Source organism: Xiphophorus couchianus, chromosome 9 (assembly GCF_001444195.1).
Source record: "Xiphophorus couchianus chromosome 9, X_couchianus-1.0, whole genome shotgun sequence".
Classification (NCBI taxonomy): Eukaryota; Metazoa; Chordata; class Actinopteri; order Cyprinodontiformes; family Poeciliidae; genus Xiphophorus; species Xiphophorus couchianus.
Window position 1 is genome coordinate 9,599,068 of NC_040236.1, and position 14,083 is coordinate 9,613,150.

The 14,083-nt window shown below is 39.9% G+C and overlaps 1 protein-coding gene across 1 annotated transcript in view; it reads right to left on the reverse strand.

Moving 5' to 3' along the window:
• The window catches only part of rnf13 (ring finger protein 13), a 35,660-nt gene continuing 21,577 nt past the window's right edge, over positions 1 to 14,083 (reverse strand). The window contains exons 5-10 of the mRNA XM_028027918.1: positions 11,730 to 11,817; positions 10,923 to 11,013; positions 10,351 to 10,456; positions 9,044 to 9,137; positions 1,374 to 1,454; positions 1 to 1,123 (exon numbers count right to left, since the gene is read on the reverse strand). Coding sequence (XP_027883719.1) covers positions 768 to 1,123; positions 1,374 to 1,454; positions 9,044 to 9,137; positions 10,351 to 10,456; positions 10,923 to 11,013; positions 11,730 to 11,817 — 816 coding nt within the window. The 3' untranslated portion in view covers positions 1 to 767. The remainder of the gene's footprint in view (positions 1,124 to 1,373; positions 1,455 to 9,043; positions 9,138 to 10,350; positions 10,457 to 10,922; positions 11,014 to 11,729; positions 11,818 to 14,083) is intronic.

Below are 14,083 nucleotides of genomic sequence, written 5' to 3' on the forward strand. Positions count from 1 at the left end.
TTTGTAGTTCGGGGTTATTTATTGACATGATTTGTTGAGAACAAATGTACATGAGCAGGAAGAAAACAGGACAAAAATACAACTAAAAAGGCAACAGGAATTATTTTATGAATTAAACAGGATAATTCTGCACTTTTCCTACAAAACATATCAGTATGAGTCCATAACCAGGTTTATAAAAAAAAAGCAGCAGCCAAAATATGTACCACAGGGAGTGCAGAACATTGTAACACAAAACAAAATGTGATGCATCATAGAAAGCACATTCTTTTTTCTTTTTGCCTTAAATCAGTCTGTCGATCCAGACTGACTTGTGCTTCACTCCATGTCAGTCAGTGGTAACAGAAAAACTGTGGCACAAAAGACGTCGGTGTCTAAACTCCCGCAAACATCAGGCTAGAAATAAAATGGCAACACAGTACTGCTGAGCTGAAACGCTGCGAGTTCATGTCAATGTGCTTCTATGTATATACATGTAGGACTGAAGATAATCAAAGGTTAATATGGAGCCTCTTGTGATTTATACTTTATATAAACAGACAATATCTATGCTGCTCTCTGTCAGGCATGGTGAGGGCAGCAGGACCCTTTTCATGGCTCTTTTCCATGAATAAATACAGTGTAGCAGTCTACTGTAGTCGGGTTCTCTCAGGTTAAAACATGTCTGAACTCCTACACAGGACAGGAGCCTAATGTAAGCAGTGACAGAAGAACAGAGATGATGGATCTGTTTTCCCATAAAGTCTCTGCGGATATGAGGGTGCCAGTCAAGCTCGCGGTAAGTCGTGCTCGTCGGAGCTCGGCTGCTGCATCTGCACCACAACCGTCTCCACGGTAACCTCCTCCTCGCTGTCGCTGCTGTCCAGCTCGTCGTCGTCGTACTCGGAGGAGTCCTGCTCCGAGCGCGACGCACCCGACATGGTGCCGAAGGAGTGGGCGCTGGTCGAGGCCTGGGAGCGCAGCAGGGGCGTGCTCTCGGACACCTCGTTCTCGTCGGGGCCGCTGTCCCCCTCCTCTGAATCCGAATCCGAGTCGCCATGAGAGGGGACCACCTTCTGCTTGCACACAGGACACGTCTTCTTGGTTTTGGTCAGCCAGGGGTCCACACACTTGCTGTGATAGGCTAGGAGAACAAGAGCATCGGGTTTAGAAAACACAAGCTTCCTTTCCGCACGTCAGTATCCTGGCCATTGACTTCCTGCGTGACTCCAAGAGCCGCGAGTTTAGACCGTCTGAACAAGGGACTGATTTCAGGAAGTTTTATTCTCCTTGGTGATGTCTTTTTGTACTATGTGGTAATTTTTTTACTTTCGGTTCATCACTTTAGTCATTGTTTTTAAATATATCATATTGTTAAACTTGAGCATACTCACCATGAGAGCATGGCAGGACTCTGAGTTTATCTCCATCCTCATATTCATCCAAGCAGATGGCACAGACATCATAGTTATCCCCTGAAATGAAAATATTTACCACTGAGCAGTTTGATATGAAACTTTTGTATCATTTACTGATTTTCCCACAAGCTAAAAGTAGGGGAGGTTCACTGCCAAACCAAGTCAGACCTGGTCTGATGAATGAAGGGCTGAATTCAGCTAAAGAGGCGACTTCTGAATGCACTCTGTGGTACCGGATTAACTTTAAAGGTATCAGAGTAAAAGGGGTACAAACACATCACAATTTGCATATTTGTTAAAAAAATTAATCTGGAAGGGTTTTTGTCCTGTTTTCTGTGGATGTCTCATAAAACACATTGGTTTGTCTGGAGATTTAAGATGACAAAACGTGAATACTTTTATAAGGCCCTGTTAAAGTCTTCTGTAGGAGATCAAAAGCCTAGAGGCAGCTCCACGACGCACCAGGCAATTAAAAACTCTGCTTCCTCACAAGTTGGGCTTCCCTCCATTCTTTGTCCAAATATGTCCCTGATCCCACCCGTCTGTCCCACCCTGCCGGACTGGTCCATAGCCAGCAGGCTGCACAGCCTCTGATGCAATAAGTGCTGCAAAGCCTCTGGTGCGCGTGCCGAAAGTTCAGGAATTTGTCTTTGTACTCCCTTACAGATTCCTCAGAGTTCCTCTTCGTTTTCCTTCCCTTTCTCTTCCCTGCTGGGGGGCGGAGGCCTGCGTGTTTATGTAAGCTTTAAAAGAGTATGTTTTCCCTGACTGGACTCTGTGTCCGTGCCAGGGCTGCATGTGACCGTATAAGGAAGGGGAGTCGCATCGAAACCGCCTCCCCTCTTCTTTTTCTTTCCAAGCATCAGCAGCTTGCCCACGGCCCCCTTCCTCTTTACATTTTCAGCTCCGTTTCTTTTAGATCTCGAGCAGAAATAGAACCGCTGTCCTCATCAACCGTCTTCATAATCAAACGTTCCTCCTCTCCAACAGGGCTGGACAGTGGGGGTGAATGGGAGACGCCGTTAATGCAGGCTCGGGTCCAGAATACACTCAGAAACTGCTGATCTGTAGCAATACGGGAGCTATTCTAAGAGAAGCAGGAAAATAAAAAAAGTTTGGTGGCTTTCTGAACTCTGCAGACAGCAGAGATACTGAACAGGGCTGCTTATCATCTAAACAGTTTCTTCTGTTTGGACAATGTCTGAAGATGAATATGAAACCTGATGATTTTAAACGCACAAAAACGACAACTCGTCACATATTCACACACCCAATTCTCAGCTTCTAGTACCTTCTAGGTGTGAGCTGAGTATCTGTTTACACAAGAGTGGCAGATAAAACCAACAGCAGCTTGAATATAAATCTGATCTACAGTAAGTCTTTATAAGAGGATCTTTGGAACATACAGTATTTTATGATATTTCTGGTGATAGGTTTATTTTATCCTAACCTGCAAAGAATCAGCCAGAGACAGAGATTAGTTTTCTTTTCTTTTCTGCAGAACAGGAGAATTGAGAACAGACGCGACGAATCGCTGTCAAACACTGTCTGAAATCAATTCTGCTAGATCTTTCTTTGCATTTCTCTTTATTGTATAGAAAAAGGAGGTTGGGCTTCTTCACACAGAGAATTGACCAACCGTCTTCACATTCTTGTACCGCCTATGGACATGCCCTTACAAGGGCATGTGACTGACCACAACTAATCAGTTACATATGGAACTAATAACACATGAATGTTTAACGTTATCAGCTTCCAGGCAAACATCCTAAACAAAGTTAATAATATACTACAAAAGAAAGAGAAGTTTAAGTAAATATAAAAAGAAGAATAATATGAGAGTAATAATATGAGAAGAATAAAAATGAGAGTAATAATATAAAAAGAATAATATGAAAACATAACTTGTAAAATAAACTCATAAGTAAATGAACAGGAGGATAATGTTAAAAAGAATAATATGAAAACATAACTTGTAAAATAAACTCATAAGTAAATGAACAGGAGGATAATTTTTCTAACATCTGGTAATTATGTATTTATTGCAGTATTATAATCTCACTTGGAAGAAATGTAGAAAAATCTAACCTTTAACTAACAGTGGTGAAAATGTTCTTCCTTTAATTTAGTTGGTTTTTAGTAAAATCCTTCACTTAAAAAAAGTAGTTCAAATATATATATTTTCAAATCTCTATTTTACTCTAAATAGTAATACATGATTCTGTTCTCCTGGAGCATGCCTCAAACTCAAGGCCCTCAGGCCAAATCCGGTACTCCATAGCCATTTTTATGGCCCTCTAGATTGTAGAGAGTCACAAAAGGAAAACTTCAGGATAGAAGTTGTGTGCTTAAATATTATTTTATCAGTCAAATAAAATCTGTTTTTCTTTGTACAGTGTTAAGGAACAATGTTAAAAGGTTGGATTTTAGAGGGTGGCAGACATTAAATGCCAATCGGCTACACTGTTTAACTCACCCGCTACAACTACAAATATCGCTCTCCCACGATGATGCGTGTTCATGTTATCGTCCAGTACGTCTGCTTCCATGAAATCTTTTTGAAACTGCTCAGGGGCTGATTGTTTTCTGTTAAAGCGCTTCAGAGTATATTGATGTCAGAGGCAGCGGGAACTCCCAGCCATTCATCATCTGAGCACCCAGCACAGACCATCTCCCTCTCACTGTGAATGAGGTACAGATGTGAATCGCGGTACAATCAATGCAAAGGGATGACTCTTGAAAATAAGATCTAGATCTCAACGTGATCTACCTGGTTAAATAAAGAAAATTAAAAACACGCTTTGATCATTTTTCCCATACCTCTTGTGGTTTCTGAGAGGGAAGATGCTGATCAGACTGGGGGTTTTTTAGTCAAATTAGGTGGCTCAGATAGAAAGACCTTTATCTGCACCTGTGTGTATCTCTCACAGGTCAGTTGACAGGCTTATTAATTACCAAATCAACAGAACATGGACGAGGATAGAGTTCATAACCGGTTCTGGTGACTGGCAGAGTCAAAATAACAGATGACCAAAGGAAGTAGGTTCCATACGACTCATGAGACTTGGACAACCTAAACACTGGACTTATTTCAAAATAAGACCAACACATACCTACAAAATAGGGTAACTGCAGCTTTGGGTTTTATATGACTGTTTTAACCCAACCAATGTTACACGTGCGATTGGTAAGTTTTAAAAATGAAGCTTACTCAAATTTTCAAAACAAAAGCATCATTGTTTTTTATCTACTCTACATATTATGCTAAGAAAAGGAGTACAATGGGATACTGGCTTAGAATATAGGCTCCATGCTTGTGATAACACACATTCTAAAGGTAGTATCAACATGCTAGTTGATACTGTATGGAGTAGTATCAACTCTCCATGCAGTATCATGCTAGTTGATACTGCATGTATCAACTAGCATAATACTGCTATCACTAGCATGTAACATGCTAGTGATAGCCCTCATGCTAATGTTAGCTGTATAGCTAAAAGAAGTACTTTTAGCTAATTTTTGAAATCTAAGCTAAGTCTAGCATACCAAATGGAGTGAGTTAATGGAAGCCAATATGATAATGAAAGCCCACTGGCGACTGACAGCAATTTAACTAAACTTTTATTTAGTCAACATTAGCATTTTAGCTAATTAAACCTTATACACTAATGTTAGCATATTGAATGGAGTATGTCCATGTTAGTCAATATGCTAATAATACTCCACTTGTTATTGAGAACCATGCTAACCTTAGCATTGTTGCCAATTGTATCTTAGACAATATTTTGGATACTGAATGGATTAAATTATGCTTGTTGTAACCCACATGCTATTGACTATATTTAAGATAACCCAGCAATGTTGCTAATTTTGATGTGGGTGCAGCCGACATGCACAGTTAAGTGGCCCCCATTCAAATTTCTTCAGAAATTTTCTAGTTATCAATTTTTGTGGCAGTAGTGATGTAAAAAAACAACTTGATTTAGTTTTACCCCTCTGTAGTCAAATTAAAGCTGCCATTGTTACATTTTTCCAGTGTGTCTCATGCTACTGCGCTAAAAGATGAATTTAGCTATTTTACAAATTTTTTTCCCCATGGGAGCCACTAAATGTGGCCACCACTGTATATTTTACTTAACCTAAAGAGATTGGGATTTACATTCAGTTGCAGGGAATTCGTTGCATTTAACCGTTTGAGCCCAGATTGTGCTTGTAAAGCTCTAGTAGCTCCTCTCTCTCATTAATCGCACAGGATGTCAGCATTCCTGGCTCTCAAAGGAGCCACGCTGGCCCACTGAACTTGGGATGAGCGATGAATGTGTCTGGGGGAGTTAGAGCAAGTGAGCGAATAAAAGCAAGTGTGACAGAAAAAAAAAAAATTGTATAAAGGGGGAAAAAAAACATCTCCAGCATGTCACAGCAGGAACCAACCAGACCGGGCTGACTGGCACACACACACAGAGAGAGAGAGAGCTTCTTAGAAGTGACATCAACATGCTCCACACACACACTGCAGCTGGTCTGCTCGCTCTGTGGGTGTGCTTCAGATCTCTGCCCACTGTTTGGATGCAGAGCGCCGCAGAGAGGAATGGAGTGAGTCATCATAACCAAGGAGGGATCAGAGGAACAGTCCAGATTCTGTCTAAAATGTTCCGTCAGAAAGCCAGTCTGAACAACCCAAACCAGCCAGTGAGTGAGGATGATGTAAGGCTCAGTAATAAACCCTGAGCATAAGTCAAGTTAACGGCAGGGCAGCGGCGTACTCTGACAGCCAGGACAGCAGCTATTACATAATCCTGCACACACTGACACAGATCCTCGGTTGCAGGACGCTGCTCAGGCTGTTATTGTGTGCTAATTACATGGGTGGCGTGATTTCCATTAAGGCATTGTCCATACAGAAAGACGCACTCTGATATTCATGTCAGTCTGAGGTTTTCTGTTCACATACATGCAAGTTGGATGCTGCACATCAGCTCATCTTTAGAAATGCATGATATATTCATAAAGAAGAATGTTAGAGATAATTAAAGTCGAAACACAGCTATTGTTTGTTTTTTTGTTACAAAGAGAAATCAGCCAATTTTCCATCAGATTTGACCCTGATGCAACTTTTTTCCCATCCTTAGAAAAAAAGAAAAACATGACAATCAAGTCCAGGCTCAGAAAGCCAGAAATTGGCATCGGGGTATCTGTAAAGATCCAAACCAGTTTCTCAAAGAAGCAGAATCAAGAAATGTGTGAAACAACCGTGAAGGTGGGTAGAAGTGTTCATCAGCAGGAAGAAATCCTGCCAGCACAGCAACAGCAGCAGCAGCAGCAGCAGCAGCAGCAGCGGGGGATGATACCTTCACATCTCCACAAACAACTCTAGAAATGACTAGAAATGGTCATTGTAATTTAATGAGTTGATGTTAAAAAGGTTTTGTTCAATGTTTTTGACAAAGATGCACCAATCAATCGTTTAGAGATTGGAATTGTTACATTTTCCATTGATAGTCTCTGATTGAGGATCGGCAGGTCAAAAACTGGGAAAGTTTTATTTTTGTTCAATAAATGCAGCAAAATTCAGAACTTCTGTTTCCTATGTAAATGTAACAAAAAAGGAGAGTTGCAGCAGTTTTTTCTGTTTCCATGCAATATCTGCAAAGGATGTTAACAACAGAATGACACTAATAATTGAGGGATTTGTTTATTTATTATTATTTTTGTTCTTTTGGCAATATGAAAGTTTCCTTTCATCTAAAAAAAATTGTTAGATTTTAAGGTTTCATATTTTTCTTCGTACTAACACCTAAAAGATAAAAGTAAAATTGTTTTTTTGTTTAAAAATTCAACAACAAATAGATTAACACAAACAATTTCCAAACAAAATGTAGCTTTTGCCACTTTAAGCAAATTTTGCAACACGTTTTGTTTTAAATTATTTGTTCACGCTCTGCTGACCATGTATAAGCCAGCATAAACTTCAGGAATGAACTCCAAAAAGGTGCAGGATGACAACAGCAGAGGCAGAAAATGCTGCGGATTAAAATCTGCTCTCTTTCTGATTCTAAATTTCAGAAACAAAGATGCTAGAATCAGCAGAGTCATTTTCTTCTTAGCTGCTGGACGTTACACCCTTTAAGAGAGCATTGTCCAAATGTTTGCCCATGAGACTCAAAACTGCCAAGATGAGAGCAACTCGAAAAGAGAAATATAATTAGAGAAAAATTCAAATGGAAAAATACGTTTCCAGTCATTTTTTAAATAATACGCTAAATATGCAAGACATTAATAATGAGAAAAATAAAGTAGTTTAATTTTATAAATAACAAAACAGTGTCTCTTTGCATCAACCATCTGTGATGTGCAGGCCAGATTCACTGTATTTGTTAATTTTGGTCGAGGGCCACAACTTTAGACACCCCAGATCTCAGAAAACTCCAGCAGCGCCCCAGGGTCAAATCACAGCAATGAGTTTGTGCCAAGCTAGTGCCGCTCCAGAGAACGGCTTTAAAAGTGATTAGGCAGAGATTTGGCGTCCCCGTCCTTTACAGCCAAACGCTCTGACTCAGCTGGCAGAAAGTGCAAACGAGAACCCCAGAGCCTTTTTTTTTTCCTGGACTCCCTGTAACAGAGGCCAAAGCAGACTGTGCAAACCCTGCGTCCGATCGCCCACAGACGCAGCCATGACTCTGCTAATGTGAGCAACAGTCGTGGTTCATAGCTGATTGGCTGCTGAACGTCTGTGCTCTCTGGGCGGGTCCTAGTGGCTCGGCTCAATCAGCCACTTCACTCTGAAGCTTTGCAGCGGGGGAGAGAGGGAAATACTTATTATGCACCACCTATTTTCTCCAAAGCTCCCCCGGTGTTTCCCAGCACGGCTGACTGAAGTCACTGCTCTCCAGTCTGCAAAACAGAGCTGCAAGAGGAAACGCAGCAAGCAGGGAAAACCTCCACATGTTAAGCCTCAAAAAGGACTTTTCATAGCTTATTTAAAACCCACAGAGAGTGTCGTCTAATAAAACCTCAGAAGAAGCGGCAGTTCGATGCAGCAGCTCCTTTATGACATCTTCTCTTCCTCCGTCTGTCTTTACAATAATAAAAAAAAAAACAGCTCAACCTGCCTCAAGAAAACCACCAAACTTTTAAAGTCACATTCCAAATCAGCAGTCATGTGTCCAGTTTCAACAGAGACGAGCTCTAATCTGCAGCAGTGGGCTTTGTGGAGAAATCAAGCCCACATTAATCCGATTAACTCCAAGGTGCGGAGCTGTGGTGAGGAGAGATGTGCCATACAAATGGATGGATGGTGTTTTCTTCCTGGCTCGGATCGCGTGAGGAAAAGCTGAGGAAACGGCAACACTACTGAATGTTGACGAGTAAAAAGGCTTGATGTCTGGACCAGGCTCACCAGTATGTTTTTATGGGAATAGTTTTGGTGTGACTGGTTCTATATAAAGTGGAGCGTTGAGGTGTTGTCAGGCAGTCAAAGACATTCCTCTAAGAGGGAAAAATGTTTTTTTCTCTAATGTAATTTTCCATGCATTATCTTCATTTTTTTGGTTTAATAGGCAATACCACATGTGCTTTGGGGATATTTAGATTATGCTAAATGTTACTGTTATTCTCACTTTGATAGATGATGTTTGAGGATGCCTTACCTTTCTTGAACTTGTGGATGGGAAGTTTCTTCAGCTGATCCTTCCTCAGACGACTTCTCCGAGCTCTACGTCGATCCTGGACGAACTTTGTGATCTGGTTTAAACGGGAAATAAAAGACCTTTGGGATTTTAGGGATACGGAGCTAAAACAGACCCATCACTAGAAATGCACTGAGGAAATTGACTGGCGACCAGGAGTCAGATGATTTTTGGATTGAATCTAAATTGGTCCAAAACTCAATAATCTGATCTTTTCCCAAGCAACGAAGGCATCATATTTAAGCAATAACCAGACTGACCTAAAAATAACACTCTTGAATGTGGAAATTACTACTAAAGGAAGAAGTTGGAGTGTTTTCCACATCAGTGAAGTGTTTAAAATCAACATGGAGCACTGCTGAAAACTGCTTTGTAGACAAAATAACTAGCTGCTGTTTGTTATCACTACACATAATTCAGTGAGGATTTCCTCAGCTTCTGTTCGCCAGTAAGACTTGTACTCAAAACTGTGCCAATGTCATATTTGCCGTTTATTCACATGACAGGAAACGTATAAAGAGGACACACACAAACACACCAGCTGATCTTAATTAGTATTAAAATTATATATAATTTGCATAACTGACCACTGCATGTAATTTTAATGTAGGAGAGAGGATTAATCATAGGACACAAGCAAAAACACCATAAAATGTGCTTTATTTTTATTTTATTTTCAACATAAAAATGTTGCCCATCTTGATACAGCTGTGATGGGTTGCTACAGGAGGACTGGGCCGCCTTTGACTGTTTTAGGTCTGTGTATTGAGAACGATATGTACTTTCCCATAAGTCTCCAAAAGTCTCCAATAACAACATAAAAAGTGATCAATTTGATACTAGTTGCATTCTTGGAAAGAGTGTCGCTAAATAAAGCAGCGATGTTTAAGAGGAAGCTTGTTTAAAGGAAACGGTATTTTCTATGAGATGTGTGCTGGTCATTCTGGCTGCAACAAAGCAAGCGAGAGCAAGACTTTCGTTTATTTTAAAGTGATTAAACAATTAATGATCACTGATATTTCTGAATATTGTGCCTACACCTTTGTCTATTACAACACTTGAACAGGAATTACAATTGTGGTTAAATTTATATAAGCAGGTCAAAAGAGCCAGATATCAGAAATTAGTTCCTTAAAGAATAATCTCTCATTTCTACCCACAAGGCATAAAAAATACAATATAATGAGCTTGGAAATCAAACTTTGGCCAGTCAGACCTCAAAGCACACTTTAATGCAAGTAAAATGAGTTTAGAAACAAAGGCTTTACCATGAAAACAACGATGAGGATGAGGCAGATCCCCACTATGATGAGGAAGGGGATCAGGTAGTACTCCAGAGGCAGGCTGAAGTCTGGGATCAGGACCAGGTGTCCTCTGGTCAAACAGGCAGAAAACACATAAAAAAAATCATCAACCTCTAACATGTCAAAGCTACATCATGGCAGCAACACTGAGGCTAATTTTCTCACTGGAGCTGTTCGTACTGATTCTATCACTACACATAATTCAATGAGGATTTCCTCAGCTTCTGTTCGCCAGTAAGACTCAAAACTGTGCCAATGTCATGTTTGCCGTTTATTCACATGACAGGAAAAGTACAAAGATGACACACACAAACACACCAGCTGATCTTAATGCTGAGCTCACAAGGAGACCTTACAAAACCGGAAAATATCACATCAGCAGCAATGACGATGTTTCACAGTGAGATTCAGATACTATTTAAAATGAGCATCAATTTTAGCATGTAGCTGGCGAGCTAATGGGTTTGCAAACAGCATTTAGAGAAGATGAGAAGGAAATGGTTTCTGTTAAAATGGACCATTGGGCTCAGACTCACCCTTTGTCGTACATGTAGTCGTCTTTGAGAGCATTGGCGGTCAGCTCACTCACAAATACAGAGGGAATAACTATCTGCTTCAGAACATCCACTAAAAACAGAAAAACAATACATTCATCATGTAAGTACAGGCAAAAAGAAATGGGGTGTTTACAGAAAATCAGAAAAAACTGCTGTTTAATATTTTTAAGTTATGTTTTAGCTTTTATTATAGAGCTGATGCTAACCTAATCTCAAAATGTTATGTGTGTATGTTAAAACAGTTTGACTAATAAACTACAGCCTATTTAGGGAATAACAAGCCTCCTGCTCGGCCGCTTTTCTAATCAGTGCTTATCATTTGGTAATATATTTTTCCATTGAAGTAATTTTTATCTCACTTGTTCTCAAAGCTAATCAATAGACCCATCATAAAATGATGCAGTCTCAGTAAAATCAGTAAGGTGGATGAAATTTCAGTTCTGTTTATTTCAATTGTGCTTTAGTTCAGGGGATACGATAAGAATAAAGAAAATGTTTTCTGTTTGCTACCACTTCTGCACCCATTAAACAATAACTACAACTTTTCAAACGGGAAGTCAAATGGTCAGTTTAAGTAAAAAAATCACTTTGATCATGGCACATTGACACATCTGGTTGTTCAAAAGAACAGAAGAAAAGTGGTGCTACACACAGTCTGTGACATGAGCTGCACCAGAACCTCGCGACAGAACATTTGCTGCTGGACTTTTTCTCTGTTCAACAATCAAGATACTGAATATTCAGGATTAGTCGGCATGTGAGGGCTAAAACAGTGCATTAACTTACAATTGTTGGATCCCATGCTGATTAAGTCATCAGAGTCCACATTGTGAACAATGGCTGCCTTATATCCAGCTTTTTGTGCATTGAGGACCTGAGTGGAGAGAAAACATTGTGATGAAGGGAAAACACATTTTTGTAGAGGAAATCAGAGCACTGTTGATTAATGAGTTACAATTAATGACAGAAAAATCAACTGTAGCATTCAAGTTAGGGATTCCAGCCAAGAAAGTTAGAGTATTATCAACCTAAACTTTAAAATCCAATATGGATGCCATTACAGATGGGCAATAATGACCTAAACGTGTATTGAGATATTTTGTGGAATCCATTATGATAACCTTAAGTGAGTATTAAAAATTGTACGCCAGTTTTTTCCAGGCAGAAGATTGTACGGCTGGTGGTGGTTGCAATGGCCATTCTCACCAGAAATTCAACACTAACTGGGATTTACGGTTTACTCTACAGGCCAACTTTAAAATAAAAAAAAGTTTCAGGTCTGCTGCATCATGAATGCAAGGGAAACTGGCATAATGACGAACTTTGCACCTGTACGGCTGTTTTTGCTGCTCTCACATAGAGGAGCTACAGTATCCTGTTAGTCATTGTTAGAGGAGCTCTCACACAGCAGATGTGAAGAAGGAAATAGGATGTGACAGCATAACCTCACAATGAATCATTGTGTGTTTTAACACAAGGAAATAAATGTGGAGTTGAAACCTTTTCTCTATAAAACCCAGAAGAAAAATACCCAGAACTGATTTAATAATAAAATAATCGGCCAGTTTATTCAGAGGTAGTGTCCAACATCAGCAACTTCAGCAACTTGATCATAGATATCAGGATATGCTTTTTTATTTTATGCTCTAATCTTTGTTAATCTCTTTCTAGTTAGTTGGAACCTTAAGATGGATGTTTAGCATAAATTGTGGCAAATTGTCTGGGAACCTTTCAAAGGTGACACAATACTTAGCCATATTTAAATGTGAAAGTACACTTGGACTTCAGAGTCATTGTAAAAATCCATTTAGCATAAATATGCAATAAAAACAACAGATCTACACAGATCAGATCTGTTCCAGAGTCAAAGCTGGACAAAGTCGCCTTGTGCAATGACACCATAAAACACAAATGAAAGTAGTGATTGATAATATTTAGCCATAAAAGACAGCAGAGTTGGATTCTTTTTTTTTGTCTCTATCATAACCCTTGTGACTGAAGCCACAGAGGAAAGGCTGATGTTAATCATTACTCAGAGTCTGCGTGTCGCCTTCCTGCTGTAAATTAACACACAGAATCAGACGGGGAAGGTGAGAACAGTGTGAGAACAGTGAGAGTCTGCGCCGCGTCGAGAACAAAGCGAGAGAGAAGAGGAAAATCTCTTCAGTTTGAGTCACACTGTAGGATACAAGTGTCGTCTGATGTTTCTTAAAAGACAAGGGTTCTCACTATAACCTGGGAATCAGCTGTGTGTGTATATGCATGAGTCCAAGCCCTGCAGTTCAAACAAGACTCATTGTCCTCTGCGGCGATGCGAGGAAATCCATTTAGACCTGCCGGGTTGAACACTGCGAGCGTATCGGGGCCTTCATGGACGCCAACAGTCCGGCCTTTTGTCTGCTCCTTGTCAGGCTGATTTTATGCACAGGCGTACGTGAAGCAGGGCGTATGGTAGTGGCTGTATTGTTGTCGCATGTGTTTGCCTGTGAGGATGCTTTGTGCGGATGCATCAATGGCTACTAGTGTGTGTCTAGAGGCAGGCCGTCTGGACAAGAGAAACACACAATAAACCATGTCTGGATGCATTTCTGTGTGGCTGTTTAAAGATGCAAAGTCCGACGACTAGAGAATAATTTATGCACGAAAAGGCTATGAATTTAAAAACCTCTTTTTATGAGAAATTGCTTTTATTTTATATTTTATATAATCACAAATGTGTTTAATGATTATCTTGGTAAACAGGATGTGGAGCCTCTCACTGTTTTTATTTTGTATTTACCTGAAGTAATTTACCTCAAATCTTATAATGTCACCAGCTTTACCCAGAGCCCAGTCTTACAGAACCTGTCCGAAGGTGATTAATAAACAACAACTTTAAAAATTCTTAAAAATATAAAAAGTCTGGGCTGATCCATTTGTCTTTTACTTGTCTTTTAGGAGTGTGATAATGGAGGCTGTAAAGTTTCACAGCATAAGCGTAACATCTGTTCACAGCTGATAGTCTGGTAGACTTGGTTGGACTGGGGACCAATATGGCAACTTTGTTTCATTTTTCAGATTGGGAAAAACCTAAGAAATGCTTTTTTGCCAGTTTTTTTTATTTTTTACAAAAACCTTTGCATCTTGTGCACCAAGAATTA